This window comes from Catharus ustulatus, chromosome 3, assembly GCF_009819885.2.
Source record: "Catharus ustulatus isolate bCatUst1 chromosome 3, bCatUst1.pri.v2, whole genome shotgun sequence".
NCBI lineage: Eukaryota > Metazoa > Chordata > Aves > Passeriformes > Turdidae > Catharus > Catharus ustulatus.
In genome coordinates, this window is record NC_046223.1 from 25,024,884 (window position 1) to 25,046,147 (window position 21,264).

The 21,264-nt window shown below is 37.1% G+C and overlaps 1 protein-coding gene across 1 annotated transcript; it reads left to right on the plus strand.

The window, feature by feature from the left end:
* Positions 1–947: 947 nt before the first annotated feature.
* Positions 948–21,097, plus strand: BICRAL (BICRA like chromatin remodeling complex associated protein). Its single transcript, XM_033053802.2, is given in 15 exon segments — positions 948–981; positions 3,439–3,485; positions 3,567–3,635; positions 7,654–8,776; positions 8,779–9,171; positions 9,174–9,218; positions 9,221–9,357; positions 11,090–11,189; positions 12,381–12,404; positions 12,407–12,477; positions 14,264–14,325; positions 14,432–14,575; positions 14,725–14,821; positions 16,009–16,111; positions 16,911–21,097. Coding segments are annotated over 15 exon segments (3,252 nt in total). The 3' UTR covers positions 17,714–21,097.
* Positions 21,098–21,264: the final 167 nt, after the last annotated feature.

Sequence of the window (21,264 nt, forward strand, 5' to 3'; positions counted from 1 at the left end):
CCTGCTGGAGTATGCAGTGTGTGAGGAGTTGGTGGTTGTGACACTGTGAGGCTTAAATGCTCTGCATGGATACTTGCACTCACTTGGGCAGTGCACTTAAATTCCCTCCCTACCCATTGCTAAAAGGACTGTCAGAACTCCATACTGTTAAACACAAGTTAAGTACACTCCTGAATATTGCTGAGGAGAAACTGCAAGTGGCTACATTGTCACTTGGCTATTGCTAAGAAAGGTCTGTTAGAAAACAGTGTTTCTTTTAATGCTTAGTCATGTCTTGACTATAGTTCTGGTTCTAGACTGTAGCAGCATCCTCATGACAACAAGCTAAGTTTATTTACCTTTTGGCTGCTCAGTGTTGCAGCCTAATTTGTAACAGTCTTTATAGCCTCTGTAGTGTTTGATTATTTTCTCATTGGGATTAGCTGGGAATAAATTCCTATAGAAGCATTTTAATTGGAGTCTTAGATTGCATTAAGTGTTGTGTTTTTACTACTTTAAGTCATAACAGTTATTTTTAATCAGTTTGGTTAATCATTTGTCTTTCTCTGATAAAATTCTAAAGACTCCCTGGATGGTAAAACATTGCATGGGATTTTGTAAATCTTGGCATGTGACTGAATTTGATTTTGAGATCCATATCAAATATGCATCCTCTCCTTCTTTATTCTAGTTGTCATGGATGATGACGATGATGAATCCTGTCTCCTTGATCTTATTGGGTAAGTTTTCCATAAGAATTATTGCAGAAAAGTTGGGAAAGATTTTGCAAAGTCATCTTCTGGATGGTGATTTTTCTCAGTATTGTCTAAAGATGAGGTGACTTGCAGTGAGATGAGCAGACACACTTCATGTCTTCCACGTGGAGATGTGTGGATGCAAAGCCTTCAATCCCATGGATGCTAGCTGACAGTCCACTTGCTGATATTCTCCTCAGGAGAGGCTAGGGAATGTGTGCTCATGGAGAATGGATTCTCTTCTCAGGTAGTGGTGATACCAGATCAGTATTGGTGCATGTTACTACAAACTTGTAGCTTTTCTAAAATCAAAACTCCAAAGACTCAATTTTTTTAAGTACTGGAACTAGATAATTTATTAATACTATACTTGTATTTAAGGGAAAAGTAAATGTTTTCTTAATTAGAAATACTTAATGATTTAATCTCTACTAATAATACACATTTGAATCTAAAATTAGAAAAAAGAATAGCTTTCTGTAATGTTGCATGTTCACAACAAACAAGAATTTACCAGCATTTTGGTCAAAATACTTGATTTTAATAAAATCAGGGATTTTGAATGGTCGTGTGGGTTGTTGGGGTGTTTTGTTTGCTCCTCCCCCTCCTTATTTCCATAATACATTTATATGGAGTTCATAATTCTATATGCATCTCCAAAAATAATTAGGATAGCTGAAGCACGAGCAAGTTGTGTGGATTGTGTATGTGACAAGTTGCCTTCCTTTGGCTACCATTCATGTCAGTTCAAGAACAGATAATATGCTAGAAATGCTTATAAAACACAAGAAGAGAATTGAGCTTTTCATGCTCATTACTTTGTTCAAACTCTGCTAGAAATTAGACTGACATCAGTCTCATAGCAGCTGCTAAAGACCGTTCCCAGTTCATACAAGAATTTTTTACTGTCTAAAGTGTAGGAATTAAATAGGCTTTTGACCTTTTCACACATCTGAAAACTTCTAGCAAAATCAGTAAGTGCTTTAATTTCAGAAAGACCAAAATCCCCCCCCAGTGGCTGCTGTAGTTTGAGGGTTGCTCTGGATGCAAAAGCAGTGCCAGTAAATGCTCAGTTCCATTCTGTGAAGTAACTGTTGTGGGAGGTTACTGATTATGGCCATGTGAAAACACTTCCTACCTGGAACATAAAGATGATCATGGGACAGCTAAGTGCTCTCTCATGAGCTTGCATCATGAGGATCCTGCTGCAAGATCACAGGTGGTCCAGAAAATAAAGTGCTCTCTATACAGATGAGTGTTGTGAAAAATAGTGTTCTTGCTGCTGCTGGCAGCAATTATTTTCTTAAGTATCTAGAAGAATGCAAAACAATTTTTTTTCATCTGAGCTGTGATTTGGTAAATGCCATTTAAAATTCCTTCCTTACTAAAAACAATATTTAAGGTGATAAAGTGTTCTTAATTTTTAATTGCATATTTTACTGTTGAAAGACAGTGAGGGTAATTAGTATTAAATGGCCTGGTTATTTTACTGATAAAATTCATGATCATGATAGAACCCTATATGAGATCAAGAATTCTGTGCTCCTTGATTTTGAAATTCAATAATTCTACTATGAAAATGACATTTTTCTTTTAAAATACTTCAATATTATAAGCATAATAGTACCATAAAGTCCTGCCAAGTATTGTCTAGCATGTGTTTTGTAAACTCATGAACACAGTTTGGTAAAAAAAAAAAAGAAGTATGAGATATGTTTTTTTAGAGAGTAGTTGTGTACCTCGAAAGATCTTTGACTTATGCCTCTTTTCTAGGACATCAAGCAAGGAGGAGACTTTTAATTAATGCTTTTTTACATATCTCCTGTTTGTAAAAAATGTCTTATTGTTACTTGTTAATCAATAAAAATGTTTTAAAAATCAAAGAAGTCATGTCAGTTTACTCTTTATGCTAAGGAAATACTCTGTAATTGTTGCATTAGAATAATCCCATGTAACACAGCTTTTATTCTTTTTACTTGGTCTGTAGGTACAGCTAAATTAACGTAATTATATTTGTTTAAATTTCTGACGCTCATTCTGTTAGATTACATATTTAATATAAGTTCTATTTACTGCTAGTGCTAAGTTAAATACACTGAAATTATATTTAGTAAATTATTTTATGATTGGTTTCACTTGGAAGAGGTGCCTCTTTTTCTATATGAGGAGACTGTTACTCTGGAAATCATAAATATTTACTAACTTGTGTTAAAGGTGACAGAAAACCTGTTAAAGAATCAGTTTGTAAATACCCTATTATAGCTAAACAAGGCATTACAGTTTAGCTATAGAAGAGGGTGGTACCTGTTTTAGTTTCTCATTATTTGGTGGCAGTATATTCCTTAGGTTTTGTACTGTGTGCTGTCATATAATACCATTTTTCAAGAGATTGAGTATCACTCATAAAAGAAAACACAGTACAGTGCAACTAAAATTTTGTGATCAACATAGTTTATTTGCTTGAAATGCCTTGTTATAATGGCAGCAGATATGATCACATCTGGAACTGTGCTGGTGGAGAAACAAATTCCCAGATAATATAAACTTTCAGCTTACATTGGATTCAATGAACGATGTAATTCAATGAAAGATGTGTTTTTTAGAAACCTGACTTTAGATACAATATATGACTTAGTTAAGTTAGTCTCATTAGTAAAAAGGATATCTAAAAAGTGTTAACTTCTTTATTTTGTTCCCCCTTCAGGGACCCAAGCGCTGAATTACTTTCTTCATGGACCTAGTAGTAAATCTGTAAGTAGCATTGCTATGTATTAGACATAGATAACTTCACTGAGTGTGTTAGTTCTAAACATGATTTTTGTCTTTTACCAGAGCAACGAAGACTTGACTAATACAGAATATTCTGTAGCCAACTCAAATTCAATTTTCGCCAACTCCAATGTAAGTGGGCACGAGATAAATTACATGACTGTTGAGATTGCATGCTTCTGTATGGCTTTACTTGCTTTTATAAAACTGAATGAAGTAATGTGTTTCAGCTTTTTTTATGGAAAACTGAATACTAGCATAGAACCTATCTTGTGGTGTTAGTATTTTAAGCATTTCATGGGGAATTAATTGAAAAATACTGCACTGTTGGGAGGTGTTTTGTCAATATGTAAAGCACTTGCTGAGCAGTGAAAATGCTCTCTGGTGTAATTCTGTAAACTTACTCATGGTTTTAGTGATTGTAGGAGTGGTAGTGCTCAAAGACAGAGCTTGAAATTAGTAATTCCCATGCTTCCCATGTATGTTAGGATGCCTTTTTGTTTCTTATATTGGTTCTGAGGCAGTTTTTAAAAATTAATGACTGGGGTTTTTTCTCTCTTTTTGTATTATTTTATTTAGACTCAGGAGATAATTTGGATGTGTCCTTCGTGTAACTTCAGTGTTAGGGAAGCCACTTTAAATTCATTAAGTGTTGCAAGAAGTCTTCAGTGCTCCTTCTTGCCAGGAGTGCATTGCAGTCCTGGACCATGTTTCACACATGAGGTTGTAGAATCCAATCTTTGGTGATAAATTCAAGGCTGATGTGCTCTAGTGTGGGTGGTAGTCATGCTTTGAGTAGAACACTGGACTGGATGTCTTGAGATCCCTTCAGACCCACATTTCTTTGGTTTCACTGGTATGTTTTTAAAAACAACTCAATTGTTAATCCCACAATTAAGTTATTTGAATACATAGAATAGGATTTTCTTTGTAATTCCTCTTGCTATTATACTATTACCTTGACTCTTGTCTGTCCCATATTTGTAACAGATACATGGATACACTGTAGGTGTGTAGGGACCTTAAATAATTGGCATGAGGAAATTCTGAAAACTATTAATCTGTGTGTGGAGAACTAGTGACTTTCCTGTACCACGGTAGTGTAATGGGAGTGTTTATCCTGTCCTTCCCCTTTCAGGATTGCTATTAAATATTGTAGAAAAAACAGACAAGCCGGTTGAGATAATGGTGAGGGAGTAGGGTACCAAAGTAACAGTGGTTTCAACTTGGTACCAGGCTGCCATTAGCAGACAGCAGCTCTCTGTACACAGCACTGGCAAAGGTGGGGTTTGAGGACTTATCCTAAGAAAAACCAGATTTGGGGGAAAAAGGGTGACTTTATGACATGCATTTGTATAGCCTAGACTTCCTAATTGTCCTTTGTAGACATCCTTCTGATGAGCATGAGTAGGTAGGCAGGAGTCAGGTGTTTCAGGTGTATTTTCAGAGAGTTTTTGGAGTTTCTTTGAGAAATTTTGAGGGGCAGTGGGAGATGGTGGACAAGGTGGGTTTGTTGCCTAGGGAGTAGCAGTTGGAAGAAGTGAAAATATTTGGTAAAAGCTAAGAGTTTTCTGGTGTATGAGATTGGGGATAGGAATCTGGAAGGCAGTGATCTGAGGAGCAGGGATTCCTAGTGTGTGTTCCTAGGATGACATACTACAGTTTAATTCTCAGCATACTCTGTCCTCATCCTTTTATATCTTCATAAGGAACACCAATGCCATCTTCTCTTCCCTCCTCGCTCCTGAGAGCCCTGTGCTGACAGAAGTGAAGAATGACTTGATTATAAAGAGAGATTCTTACAGTTCATTGAGAAGGATCAAGTGTTGCCACAAACAGATGTTTTCACAGTCCCTGCTTATAAAATGGGACACCTGAAAAATTACGTGCTTCTGAAGCTTTTGTCTTTAAAGTTTTTGCAGATACTGAAAGTTCTGTCTTTGTATATATTCAGAATTGCTACCATGAAGTAGGATTGACTGTCTTGCTGCCCGTCTCATGCCTTTCAGTGGCAGAGTTTACAAATTCATTGTCGAGGGTTCAATGCCTCAGCTGGTAAGCATGCTCAGCCAACACCTAACACAAGCAAGGTGAAGTTCCTGCTGACTGAGGGATATCCACTCTTCCCACTCACTTACACTGCCCCCCATGCCCCATCCCAACCTTCCCTGAGTTGATTCTGTACCACCTCTGCTGACTCCAGATTGGTTTCCTGTGGCAGCTGTCATGACAGGCTTCCCGGCATTGCCCTGTTACCTGGCTTTTTCTGGGTGGCTGCTTCCGTTCTTCTGTTACAGTATAATAGGACAGCATAAGAGAGCAGAATATTCATGAAGCCAGTGAGAATAAGACTCTTCTTGTTGGTCAGCAGATTCAATGGAGCTGCAGAGACATTGATTTCTTCTTGAAATCTGCATGGCTCTTCTGAACCTGGACACTAGTGATTCAGATGTTAACTTGGGAGGTTCCAGTTTTTGCATATAAAAGTGTTTTCTAATGTTGAATAGTCCCGGGAGCAGGGAATGAAATTTGGGATTCTCTCTTCCAGTGGGAGAGTGTTAAGCTATTAATCTTGATTGCATGTAATATTTTTGTGTTATTGGTAGTAGTAATAGTTGTATTGTTTGTACTAACTGGAATAGCATTAGTTGCACTAAGTTACACAGTTGTAAAAGGTTTCAGTTTGGTCATTTCCTTGGAGACAGCTTGCAGATGCAATAGGGAGTTCTCCTCAGAACCTGACAGTTAAGAGTCCTAATTATGGCCTAATTAGTGATTCCTTTTTACTCTGGCCAGTGGTAGCTAGGTACAGTTGAGAACCTGATTTGTAGCTTTAGGTCTTCCTGAGGTCTCCTCAAAACTGAGACATTTAAGCAGTGGTTTAATTCTTGATTACCTAAATGTTAAAATACGCTGTAGTTTACTAGTTGTAACTTGAAAATATTTTATCTAGTCTTCAGAAAAATATTTTAATACTTTAAAACATGACTGAAGTTTCAGAAAATACAGTTTTTTCAGAAACAGATTGGGGTAAAATTCTGAATAATATGCTTGGGGAACTAAAGTTAGGGTGGGGACATCATTGAATGTGATAATTATGGCTTGCATCATCTTTACACTGTTTACATGAGCTGAAAACAAACATCTATGACTTCAAGGAGTGAAGGTTTAGAGTAAGAATGTGACTGATAATTGCACACCCATAGTTTCCATTTATCCTGACCTAAAAAGAAACTGGTTCTTGCTTCTGAATAGCTGAGATGGGATCATGAAAGGTGTACTTTGCCTAACTTAATACTATTGCGAGTATTACTATGCATTTGAAAATTCTATCTGCAGGAACCTGATGCTTGTGTTGTCTAGAGTTTCTGAATAGAACTTTTTTTAGGAAAATATTGACTGTAGGCCAGAGTAAATAGGTTTTGATTTTCCTTATTGTGGTGTTAATGGATGTGGATTTGAAGGATTTTTTCATTAAAGGTGCCACTTAATATTTGGTAGTTCCAATGTTTACAGCTCTCAGTATTCTTTTCATGAGCATAAATCACAGTCTGACACTTTTTTTTCTTACTCCCTTGTTTCCAAATAATTTTTTTTAAACAAGGAATTAGCATAATGCCTTAACTTGTTGAAATGGTCACTAGTTTACCCTAAGTGATTATAGAAATGCTAGTAGGATTTGGAGGCAAATCTCGTTTGATAGAAGTCAGTGAAAGGAAAGCTTTCTTCTGCCTTTTCTCTGCTTCTACTGTTGCTACCAAAGCCTTGCCCCAAACTGAATTAGAGTGGAGGTGTTTTTCTTCCTAGTTTCTTTTATCCTTTTGTCAGTAGAGTGCTCACTTGAGGAAGGAAAATGGCACTTAGAGAGCATTTTATGTCCTCTTCAAACAGTGCAGCTGCAGTGCTAAGTGCTGTGTATTGAGAGATTTGAGAAGGGAACGGAGAGAAGTGTCTCCAGCAGTCTCAGGGTTGAGAAGGATATCCATGACCTGTTTGTGCTGGCTCACTGTATGGGGTCAGCATCACCCTGCACATGCTATGGGGAGAGTATAATTCTGTGTAGAAAGTTTGCTTGCATAAAAAAAAAAAGAGAAAACAAAGCAGATGCTGGAATTTCTTAAAGTGATTTATTTCTTGTTTTGCATTTCAGAACACTGATCCTAAGTCGTCTGTAAAAGGTGTAAGTGGTCAGCTTGGAGAGGGGCCTAGTGATGGACTGCAGCTGTCCAGTAGCCTTCAGTTTCTTGAAGATGAACTTGTGTCTTCTCCTTTACCTGATCTTACTGAGGATCAGCCTTTTGATATTCTTCAGAAGTCCTTGCAGGAGGCCAATATTACTGAACAGACTTTGGCAGAAGAGGCATATTTGGATGCCAGTGTAGGTTCTAGCCAACAGTTTGCACAAGCTCAGCTTCATCCTTCTTCATCAGCATCCTTTACTCAGGCTTCTAATGTTTCTAATTACTCAGGTCAGACGTTGCAACCTATAGGAGTTACTCAAGTGGTACAGCAACCTGTTGGAGCATCTTTTGCAAGCAATACAGTCGGTGTGCAACATGGCTTTATGCAACACGTCGGAATTAGTGTTCCCGGCCAGCATTTGTCTAATAGCAGCCAGATTAGTGGTTCTGGGCAGATACAGCTGATTGGTTCATTTAGTAATCAACCTTCCATGATGACCATCAATAACCTCGATGGATCTCAGATCATACTGAAAGGCAATGGTCAGCAAACACCTGCAAACATGAGCAGTGGCCTCTTGGTCCATAGACAAACTCCAAATGGGAACTCGCTGTTCAGTAACTCAAGTTCAAGTCCAGTAGCACAACCCGTAACTGTTCCATTTAACAGCACAAATTTTCAGACTTCGTTGCCTGTCCATAATATCATCATTCAGAGAGGTTTGGCACCAAACTCTAACAAAGTTCCTATTAATATCCAACCAAAGCCTATTCAGATGGGTCAGCAGACTGCTTACAATGTGAATAACTTGGGAATACAGCAACATCATGTACAGCAAGGGATTCCATTTGCTTCTGCAAACTCACCTCAAAGTTCAGTAGTTGGTCCTCATATGTCTGTTAATATTGTTAATCAACAGCAAAATACAAGAAAGTCAGTTACACCTCAGACAGTTAGCAATGCTGGAGGTAGTATTGTTATCCATTCTCCTATGGGACAGCCTCATGCACCTCAAAACCAGTTTCTCATACCTACAAGTTTGTCTGTTAATTCTAATTCAGTTCATCATGTCCAGGCCATAAATGGACAACTTCTCAGACTCAGCCTTCCCAGCTGGTTCCTGGCCAAGTGTCTGCTGAGCATGTAATGCTCAACAGGAACTCTACAAACATGCTAAGAGCCAACCAGTCGTATTCAGGACAGATGCTGAATAATCAGAACACAGCTGTTCAGCTTGTTTCAGGCCAGACATTCACAGCTCCTGGAAACCAAGTTATAGTAAATCATGGAACTTCCCAAATTGTTGGTGGACAGGTGCCACTGCAGCAGGCGTCGCCGACGGTGTTGCATTTGTCACCCAGCCAAGCTGCTAACGTTTCTCAAGGCAGATCGAGTTTTACCACCATGTCACCTGGGCAGTCCACAGTCTCAAATATGTCAGCTTCTAATCGATTTGCTGCTGCGAGTTCTTCTGGTTCAGTGCACCCCACCTGGGAGCATCAGTGCAGTCTGTCGCGTCGGGAGGGAACTTTACCGGGATCAGCTGGGCCAGAACAGAGCTCAAGTTGCCGTCAGTGCATCGCATCGTCTTCCAGCATCCTCCTCCAAGTCTGTCAGCACCTTCAGTCACACGTCTGTGGGAGTAACACAACAACAGTTTGCCTTTGGTCAGGTATGAAAGCTGCTTGAGAATGTAGCCAAAGAAAGGCTTCTAAGCTGTGCTAAAGTCTGGTTTATTCTCAGAATGATTTTGCTGGTTTGTATTGTTACAAATACTGTGGAAGTGCTGAAAATTACTGTAACCCAGAGCCATCTATCACTGAGTGAACAGTGCTGTCATTTTGATTAATCCCAAAGATTTTGTTGATTTATAGTATTGTTTTCAAAAGTGCTTAGCATTGATCTATTTCTGCTCCTGTTTAAAGAAATGGGCATTGTAAGTTTATACATTTTGACTCTCCTATAAACTTTACCATAATCTAGATGTAAAGGCTCAGTTCATTCTTAGCACTTAAGTCTTTTGACCTACTAAAACCTATGCATTTTGAAGGTCTGACTTATTGAAATTAGAGATGAAAAGGATTCTTGCACTTCCTTTTGATTTATCATATTGGTGCTTTTGTTGTGTGTGTGGAGCACTTAAAAGCTTTCAAATTTGATGCAAAGACAATAATGCAAATGTTTCTTAGAATCCTTAAAAACAAATCCCTTTTAAAGCAGTTTGTAAAAGCATAGCATAAAAACCCAACCTCTAAGAAGTCAAGATAGTAGTTAAAAAAAAAAATCTGAATTCACTTTTAAGGTTTGATGTGGTCTATTTTGTCCAGTAGGTACACTTGCAGTATATATTAATTTTTTCTGTTTTCATGAGTGAACTTATAAACAATCAAAATTTTAAAAGAAAAAAATTCATGAAGTTCCAGAGTGAACTGCCAATTTTAACTCAGTGACTTTTCACATAATTAGCAATAAGCTATTCAATTTCTGTCCTTTTTAAACTTTTGTTATTTTAAAATACTGGTCACTCTGTCAGAATGTATTTGCAGTAATTAGATCTTTCTCTTTTTGTCTTTTACTTAGATCTTTCTGTTTTCCCAAAGCCTGATGGATTTTTTTTTTTTAACCAAACCCAAGATCTGCAGTGAAATAATGCCTTAGAAAATAATGTGTATTTAAAACATTAGGATGAACATGTTGTAGAAACACATTTGTAGTCTTTGCCAAGACTTCTGGTGCAGGTTGTAACATTTTGTTTGCAGATGAGTAGTTTGAGGTCTGACTTTCTCTTCATGTGTCTGCTCTTCCTGTGTGCAGGTTATGTGCTGGGTCAGTGAGTTTCGGCAGTTATAAAAGCAGGTATTTCTTGTTGTTGTAACAGTTCTTTTTTTTTTTTTTTTTTTTCTGACATTCCAGAGCTGTAAATGGGAATTTACACAGAACAAATGCCACTATGTGCCAGGATCTTTTTAGTTTGTTTTTACTTGCATTTTAAACATTGTACTTTATACTAAACCATGTATCATTTAGTTGCTAAGCAGTGAGGGTTTGTTCCAGTGTGGGTATTTTCTGATGGGAAGCAGCATTGTCATCTTGCAGTCTGGGCACTCTGAGAACTGAGTTTTCTGAGGGTCACTTGTAGTGGGAAATCAGGGTCTTGTAGAATGCAACTGGTATATGTTTGTGCTGTTAGTGTAATTTCTATTCCTCTCTGCTTTACTTTATAAAATTCTTGAACTTGGAGGGATTGAGATGTGTGAAATTTCACCACTCATGAGTTTGAAGTTAAAATGGTATACACAGAAATGAATTTTAGGTACCTTTTCCTTGTTTTTCCTAAAACTTTCAGTAAATATTTCACTGTGATTTTTTTAAAATTTGTTTTTTATTTTATGTATGTGGCACAGAAAAAGGCTGTGAACCAGACATCACCAGTTTCTGCATCGAAGACACAGGACAATTTGAGACAGCCTCAGCTAACAAATCTTCTGAGCAACACACTATCAGGTCAACTAAGGTCTTTTTAACATAATTTTCTTAATTTTCTCCAGCAACAGAGATTCATTCTTCTTCAGTGTGTCAGACTTGCATTGATGCCTCATGCTCATAGGGTTCTAAAAGTTGTTGGAATTGTTTTTAGAAGAATTTAGCTATGTTTTTTCAGTATTGAATGTGTGCTTTGATTTTTCCCAACCCTGGTACTTTATTTTCTAGAGTGAAAAGTTGAATCTTCACAATTAGCAGTTATTTCTCCCCTCTACAAATCCAAAATTGTACATTCTTTCATTTTTCTTTATTTTTTCAGCTTAGGAAAATAGAAATAAGTTATTTTCAAAATACAGATATCTACTGAAATTCCATGAAACTTCTAGAATGAGTGGCTGCTTCAGTTACAGAGGGAAGAGAAATAGGTATTTACAAGGTTATATGCAGGCTGTCATCACTCAGTTTGTTCTTGAATGAGTCACTTTCAGTTAGATAGTTCACGCATTGTCCATGGCAAAATAGCTGCTTTTCAAGCAGCACTGTGCTACTGAAAGAATAAAACCAGTACATTCAAGGCAAGCAGAAAAATGCAGTACCTTCCTGTTTCTTTGTACATAAGTAACCTTTTGAATAAGGTCCTATACTCTGCCTTACTTTTTTTCTTTCCCCTTGTGTACTGTTATGTATAAGCTGTCCAGGCAATTCTGTACAATCTGCACAGTATGCTGGATGACTGGGGAAAAAGACCAATAAATTCTTACTTGTTTCAGTTGTGATGTAACATGAATGGTAAGATGCTGTATCTAAAAAAATCTAGGGGGAAAAATATGCTTGCTGTCTAAGTACTTCCAGGAGCTCTAGAAAAATTTGTGTAATACACTTGAGGGAGGTTAGTGTTGAAAAACTTGATAAAATTTAGTGTATGATTTTTAGATAAATTGTTGGAACACTAAACTTAAAATATTTGAGTTTCTTATGTTGCAGTACCATGGCAGTATGCATTTATACCTGAGGATTTTTGTGGTTTTCAGAACAAAATATCAGTCCTGTTTAATTCTTATGAGCTGGTTTCTCCACAGGATAGTTGCACTAATGCTTTTAAGCATAAGATATATCTTTTCTAAACACTCAAGTAAAATTATCAGGATAAGTATATAAAATTATTCTCTTCTTGCTTAGGATGACAAGAATGTTTTAAACTTTTTTTTATAGGACAGGACTCTGGAGGAAAAATCATACAACATCTCTAGGAACAGCACAGCCACAAGAAAAAGTGATAGGATCATCATCAGTTCAGCAGAGTATACAGGTAGAGAATACTTCTATTTATATGTTTTCCTGGCTGTCCTAGTTTTGTCTGGGATGGAGTTAATTTTCTTCTTCATAGGTAGTAGTGCTGTGTTTTAGATTTGGGATGTGAATAACGATAACAGACCATGTTTTAGCTTTTGAGCCATGCTTAGTCTGTAAATCATGGCCTTTCCAGTGCCCATGCTGTGCCAGTGAGGTGGTGCAGAGCCAGGACAGCTGGCCCAAACAGACCAGGGGAATATCTCATACTATGGAACATCATGTTCTGTGTATAAATGTAGGAATTGCCTGTGAGCTGCCGATCACTGCTCGGGAATGGGGTGGGCATTGGTCAGAGGTGCTGAGCAGTTGCATTGTGCATCACTTGTTTCTCCTAGGTTTAATTCCCCCTTTTCCTCTTCATTACAACTTTATAATAACTATCATTGCTATGTTTTTGTTTTTTCTGTTGTTAAACTGTTCTTTTCAACCCACAAGCTTTACTTTTTTCCTAATTCTCCTCTCCACTGGGATGGGGGAGGTAGTGAGCTTACAAGTAAGGAATCATTGTGGGTTTTTTGTAGAGTATATGAACTCCTCAAACGACAAATTCTACCTTGATGTAATAAATGCTGATTATTTGGCAAATTGATACACTGAATGCTTCATTAAGGCTCAGTTCAGTAAGTGGAGTCTGACTGTACTGTTCCCTGAAGTTAATTTTGTATGACATAGCAATTCTTCGTTGAGTGGCCAAAAGTTTGACCTACACTTCTCATTATTTCTTACAAACTCAGCTGTTCTCTAGCTGATTGGGAGAGAGTGGTTTGTGAGAAGTAGAAAATTCCACCTGGTCTTTGTCTGTTTTATTCTTCACTACAGTGTTTTTTTTATCATCAAAAATTCTCCCACATAATGCAAGTATGTACAGAAACACTGTGCAGGATGAGTTTTTTTGGAGAGGATCTTACTTAAGAATTTTTGTTCGTAAATGTATTTTTTCAATGCAGTAGGACAGGAATGTTTTTCCTGTCTTACTGATGTACAAGTAGAGCAGAAGGTACAGTAGTGCTCAGTTAGGAGGTCAGCCTGGTTGTGTAATAGTTGGGTCAGATGTTCATTCTGCTTGGCGGTAACTACTTTTTATGCTCTGAAGTTGGAGGCTTTTTGAGGCAAATACTATTCCAGTGTGCCTGCCATGAGTCTTTACCCCCTCAGAGAACCTCAGGTCTTAGGAGAGTGTTCCCAGGAAAAATCTTAATTCATTAAATGTCTAACAAAGGAGAAAATGAGATCTGTCTCTGCCTGATGGGCATATCTGTAGCATTGACACTGAAATAGAATTCCTAGAAGGACTTTTACCACTCCCCCTAACCACTGTCTTTTGAGAGTTTAAGTGCACAACCTTAGCCTGCTTTCCCCACAGATACTCTGATCTATCAATATCAAGATGATATCTTCTGAGAAATGCAGATGGTTTGTATGAGCAGATTTGTAAAAGTTTTTAGTTGTACCTTTCCTTCTTTGCACATGTTAAGTTTGATCATCTCTTTCTTAGTGAAATGCGTGTAATGCACAACAATAGAATTTGTCTACGAACAACATTTCAGACCTTTGGTTTATGTCACTTCCCTATTTTGTCGATACAGTGCCTTGTGAAAATAGGAGATAGTTGAAAGTGTTTATACTTATGTGGTGGTTACAGTTAGTGCTGGTGATGTACCTAATTGACAGAAACAAATCCTGAAACTTAGACTTTGCAAATGAGGGGATATATTGTAATTTGTCTTTTATTTTGAACTTAGGTGGATGGTCATTTAGTTGGACAGAAAAGGCCTGCTGCTAAACAGTTAACTAAAGGAGCTTTGTAAGTAGCTTTGTTGTAATTCTGTTGCAGAAACCTTAATTTCTACTTTTGTTAATGTAAAAACTCTGTAGAGTACGTTAAATATCTATCATTAATTTTTTTGTAGCATTCTGCAGCAATTACAGAAGGATCAGGTACATGCTGTGACACCAGATAAAAGTCGGTTCAGATCATTAAATGATGCAGTTCAGAGACTCCTTTCATACCATGTGTGCCAGGGATCGCTGCCAACAGAAGAAGATTTAAGAAAGGTAATTTTCTTTTTAAAATTTGGCAGTAAGTTTGTAATCAGCATGTTGAGAGAATTCTTAATGTAAATTAGAGCAATAAGAAAAGGAACATTTTAAAATTCGCACAGGTTATTGAAGAACAGTGTTTGAAAGTGTGCTTTGTCTTTCTAGTGGACAGTGAATTTGAGTCTGTAGCTACACAGCTTCTGAAGAGGACACAGGCTATGCTGAACAAATACAGATGTTTGCTTATAGAAGATGCAATGGTAAGGTGTAGAACCCGGGTACACTCTGTTTATGGATGGGATTCAGTTTGTTAAAAAATACCTACAGAACAGGCACATGAACTTCTGTTCTCTGCTTCTGCTTTGCTCTTACAGTGAATAGGCTGTGATAGTCAGGAGTGTGATTTCTGTGTATTTCTGTGGCTCATGGAACCTGAAATAATGTTGATGTTGTCCATTCAGAGGCCTCCAGCCATATTATAATTGGACCCAATCATGTTACAGTTTAGGAAATCATTGTCCTTAAAAGCTAGGTGCAACTTCATCAGAAGTGCTTCTGATTTAAGTGCTTTCACAATCCCAGGTATGAGGTAAAATAAAGCTGACAAAGTTACTTTAAGAATGTATTTTAAAAGGATCAGGAAATGCTATTGTGACTTTAGACATGCTAGTTTTCAAGCCTGGAAAAGTTTTGAATCTGAGTATAACAGACATTTAGATATTTAGAGACAGAAATACATGATATAACTGTTAGAATTAACATGGTTTAAAGCTAGCAGTTGCGTTGTAAAAAGTCCTAACCATTTAGTATTTGCAGGTGCAAAGAGAGGATGAAGGTTGAGATTTGTTCTTTTAGCATCTAGTATGTTGTATGGCAAATCCCATTTAGTAATTTTGAAAGGTTTATTTCACATAGCTTTCAGGTTTGAAACCAGTTGCCTGTGTTACGGCCTAGTGCAGTAAATATTTCCTGTGATGGATGGATCCAACTGGCCTGAATATTGTCAGCAAAGTGCAGCTCTGCACCAACTAGTTAAAAGGATGGGAGAGAAGTGCAGGGATGATGATAGGGTGGTCCCAGTTCAAGGTTTTTGCTGGTTGATCCCCTAAAGGAGAAGGATAGTTTATGTTTAAAAAAAAAATAAATATGGTATACAGTAGTAAGCATACTCAGTCCTCAAAAAGTACAATTGATACAACTGGAATAGCAATTCTGTCTTTTAAAGTCTTTCCCAAATAAAACTTTGAGTACAATGTGAGTAATATTTCATGACTGAGTTTCACTAGTGGTTGGGTCAGAGTCATGACAGTTGAATTTTAAGTGTTCTTCACAAATACATAATAAAAGAAATTTCTTTTCTTTGAAAATTAACTAAGTTATCAATGTTTTGATTTGGTACCAACATGAGTCACTACAGAGATTGGTTGTTTTTTTCCTTTTCCTGCAGCGGATAAATCCCTCTGCAGAAATGGTTATGATTGATAGGATGTTTAACCAGGAAGAAAGAGCATCTCTGACCCGGGATAAGCGTCTTGCACTTGTGGATCCTGGTAAGTAATGCTTAACTTCTAAATTAAGCATGGAGTGTTTAAAAATAGTTGTGGCCACAGTGAGGCACTGATTGCTATGGATTCCAGTTATTGAAATACTGAATAAGCATTTACAAGATAACTTTTTATAACTCCAGAATCCAACAATCAAAGACACTGTAGGGTTGAAGCAGGTATTTGTGGGGAAAAAAACATTTTACCTGTTTGGCAGAGAAATGTTTGAGCTTCTTTTGACAGCAGTCGTGACTCTGCAGTGCCTCCATTCTAGCAGGGAAGAATCTCTGAGTTTGCTTGCAGCCAGAAAGAACAGCGCTGTTTGAAACATGAATACTCTTGTTCATCTTAATGAAGTGTTGCTCTTGGACTGTCATGGCCATTTAAATGCAGCATTTTTAACTGGGATATTGTTAAACACAGCACCTGGAAACGCATTGTTTGTGTAAAATTACAGCTATGATTTGTTTAAAGGTTCTGCATGATCTGCATATTTGAAAAGGTATTCACAGGTTATGTTGTAGAAATTACTAATCTTCAGAGACCATATTTGCATATTTAGAATGCTGGGAGGTGCCCTTAATCTTGTTTTACAGTGCACATACGTGAGCAGAGTGCTGATTAATTTAGTGCTAATCTCCTGCACTGTACACAGCAGAACACTTAAGCATATGAACATCTCCTAAAGACCCAGATCTGTTAGCTGTGGATGTTATTTGAATTTTAGTACTCAGGTACTGTGTTGGAGTGTCAGTTACTTGAATGTGTGGGTAATTTTAGTAAAATGTTGCTACTTAATTTTCAGATGGTTATCAGGCCGATTTTTGTTGTTCTGCCAAACAATTTGAGAAAACAGCTGAAGAAGCACAGTCCAGCAAAAGTGACCATCAGTCTAGCAAAACATTACCTTCTCGAAGTCAGACTACCAAAACCCAAGCCAGAGACCGACCAAAATCCAGCTCAACAGAGTCCACAAATCACAGTAAACTTCCTCTAGTGCCTAACAACATTCTGACACCACAAGAAGGAAAAGCCTCCTCTAAAAAATCTGAGAGCCTCACTAAAGCTTTAAAGTTTGAAAAAGCTAATTGTTCTTCTGAGAGCCAATATGTGGCCCTTTCTGAAGAAAGGATGAGTGGGAAAGATCTTGCCAAGTCCACTGAGGATTCTTCGAGTTCTGAAGACTTGACAAAAATTGTGTCAAGAGGCAGTCAAGGAACACACAATAAAATATCAAGGAACACAGTTCAGTCTTTCTCAAAGGTAACGTGTAATAATTCACTTCAAGACAAAACTCTGAGGAGCTCTCCAAAGAATGAGGTTTTGCATCCTGATAACAGGAAAAGCTCTGGTGAACCCCAGCAAGACTTACTGCTCAGTAAGAGTTTAGAAACTACGTTTAAAAACATCTTGGAACTTAAGAAAGCTGGGAGGCAGCCACAAAATGAGGCGGCAAGTAGTGGCTCGGTTGAATTAGAGTTCCCTAATTTTTCACCTATCGCTTCACAAGAGAACTGCCTGGAAAAATTTATTCCAGACCACAGTGAAAGTGTTGTAGAAACTGACTCTATTTTAGAAGCAGCTGTAAATAGTATCTTAGAGTGTTAATAGTTACAGTACCATGGACAAGTTATGTTTCTCTTAGCAGAAGCAAATGTGAATGACACCACAAGTACAGCCTGACATGCATTTAAGGTTAACCTTTCTAAACTAGATTCTGTTCTGTGTTTGAGAGCAATACTCATTGTGGTTACAGTGAGATATCCAAGTAAAGTTAATCCTTGTTAGAATGCAGTCTGTTAGGGCCTTACTGTTTCAAGTATTATTATGATAGTGCTTTTGATAATTGAACAGTACTGCAACGTAACAGAGTTGCAGGTTGTTAGGCCCTATATAATACGGTATAATATACTGACAATCACAGTCATTTGAAAGGATATATTTATTGAGAAAATGTTTTTAAAGAGTGATGGAAGCAACAATTCTCCCCTACCCTTCTCGTCCAAAAATCATCAGAATTTTAGTTTTTCTGGAAAACCCACTGTACCTCTATTCAGAAGTGATTATTTGCTTTGTTAATGAATCTGAATTCTAGAATTCTTAAGTTGGAAGGAAATCATCAGTGTGTTTACAAGGCTTCATAATTTAAACTTTAAGTGCTTTTCTATTGCTTTCTGAGCAGAAACTAGTACTTGATATATTTGTAGTGGGTAACTTTAGTCTGTGGGATGATATTATATGATCTTAGTCACAGTGGCATGATATGGAGTAATAAATGCTTGACTAAGGAAGGTAGAATGGAAGCCAGTAAATAGCAAAGTGTACAGGATGAGGCCATGATAGAGCCATGAATTTATATATATAATACATATATATGTTATCTCTTGAGGAAAAGATTTTGCATTTTATAATTGGATGTAGTCAGCCTTGAGTCTTTCTGAAGTGGTATAAATGTTTTGTTTTTTTTTTTTTTTTTTTTTTAATTTGTTGTTTGTTTTTTTTTAGACCAAGTGTCAAAAGCACTTTTATTTGAAAACTGTATTTGTAGCTTATATTTTAAGAAGATGTTAGCCTTACTCTGATTAAATTTAAAGGCCAGTGTTTATTTTTGATTTTTTTTGCTTTTTTGCTGTCAGAGAATGTTAAATCATCCACCGTAGCAGTCATAATTATCAAGATATGTACAGACCAAAGTTGATCAGCAATCCCATTGTTTAAACATATCAAAAATGTGTAATTATTAATTCATATTGTAAAGCCAAATGAAACCATTGCATGGTTTGTATTTGGCTTGCTGTCATGTTGTTAAGATAGAATCTTATATTTTATTTATTTATTTTAATCTATGACTTTTTTTTTTTGCTGCCCATGCTGCTTTATTCTAGTTTACTTTGGTCATGAGTGCTTTTGTGCACATAAGCGCGCTGACGTTCGTCACGTGTGTGTAGTACATATGTCTGCTCAGGAGGATACAGCTTTTGTGGTTTCTAAGGTATGCTCATGTTCTTCCCCAGAACTTCTCCACCATTTCTCAGAAACATTACCAGCCGTTTGCCAGACTTGCTGATTACGATTCTCGTGGTGTAAGAGGCTCATTGTGACAAGCTGTGTTGTCAGTCAGATTGCCAGGAGAGAAGCCAAAAGGTTTTGCTGGTGTGTCATTCAGTCCATTGAATGACACAGAAGGAAGTAGAATTAGATCCTTGGGATAGTAGAACATTACAGCGCAACTCAGTATTGAGCTACAGTCCACTGTCAGACCACTAAAGGAAACCAAATCTAGAAAAGCAATGAGAGAAAGATGAACTTCCTTAAAATTCATTCCCCTTCAACGTGAATGGAAGTACTGGTTTTGTATGTTACTAATTGCCATTTAAAAAAAATGTGCCAATTTAAAAGTTCATGTTTGTAAAAACCCAACATTCCCAAGTGTTCTATGAAATATTGATAAGTATTGCCAGTTTTAAATTTTTAGTTGGGTGTCCACAGAATAGACTCTCAGGCAGTTAGCTGTTTTCTTATTGGCAAAACTGACAAGATAGTCTTCACCTATTGCCTTTTTAGATTTAATAATACTCTCATGGCTGTGTATCCTGATGCATATTTTATTTTTATCTCTTTTGAAATTTATCCATTCTGAACTATTTAAGAAGGAGAGCAGTAAGGTACACAGCTGTATGTTAACTAGTTAAATGTTTCTTTTATTGAGAAAAAAAAGTGAAGTTGCACATTCATCAGTCCCCTTGCTTATTGTACCACCTCAAATGAGTATGGGGGTTTCCAGCCTCTCTACAGCAAGTATGTAACTGAAGCATCAGGGTATGTGTCTTCTTTTGGGTCTCATTGGAAAGGGGGACAATGGCATATAAAAAATGACAAATTGCAAAGAGTGATCGTGCTTGATTTGGTCAGACCCATTTCTCTGAACTGCTCATGAGAGGAACCCCTTGAACAATCCTAGTAAGGCTGATCTTAGATTGTTCATGTTCTGTCGTTCACTCCTTTGAATTCAATTCTAAAGGAATTCTGGTACGTGGTAAAGCAGTAAATGAAAGAACTGTATTTTTGTGGTGCTTAAAAAAAGTTCATTAATCATATGGGCTCAAGTCCAGCAAAGTATTGTGAATGTGCATGACTTTAAACATGTTTTCATTATTTTGCTGGATCAGCATTGTGATTTCAATGTTATTTAATACTGCCTAATATTAAAACAAATTTTAAACTGGCAATTAAGAAAACTATGTTCATTTTGAAGATTTTGGTATAATTTATCTGTTAGAGTAGGGAGGCCTTACAGACTGACTTCACTTAAAGAGGATGTGTCACTTATTGTCAGCGTGGTATGGACTTTATTTGCTTAAATACCTTCATTTGTAAAGTGTGTCTCACTTGAAATTGCTTTGTATACATTTTGTAAAAATATTTATAAAATGTTTTGTAAAAAAAAAGTATAACAAATTGCAGTTTATTTTGTTATGTTGGATAAATACTGTTAAAAGACACAAGTCAGTAAATATATTGTTAATCCATGGATAGGAAATGTTTAGTTGGAGATTACAAATTGAAACAACCATTGCAATACAGCCAAAGATTTGGGAAAAAATGTCTATCTGTGATTGTCTTGATTTAACCAAGTTAATATTTACATTTCCAAAAGATGATTGGTCTCAGTTTTAAGTAATATGACTACAAAATATTCTTACTCTGCTTTTCATGATGCAGCTCTGTTATAATATACTTAGTAAACCAACTTTCCATACTCACTTATACATCTTTCTGAACATGCACTATCAGGATTTGGTTCATGTGGCATCATAACTACATTCAGTAGTGTTAATCTCCAGAGAGCCAATGGTACTGCCTTGTTGGTATTAGTCCTGCCACAGCGAGGTTCTTGAGACATGCTCTCCTTCTCTGCTGTATTTTCACAAGGTAGAGGAACCATCTTCCTGAAGCCCCAGGGAGATGGAAGTTGAGAGGGCTTTTGTCAACCAAGTGGCCGCTGCATCCACGCTGCAGGTTTGACTCATGTCAGCTGCATTTGGTTGTAGATACCTGTGTTTGGTATTTTGTGAGAAGATGCTGCAATTGCAGGTGCTACAACAAATCTTCCTACTTTTATTAGAGGGATGATGAACCCTTTCTTACTGTGATTGAAT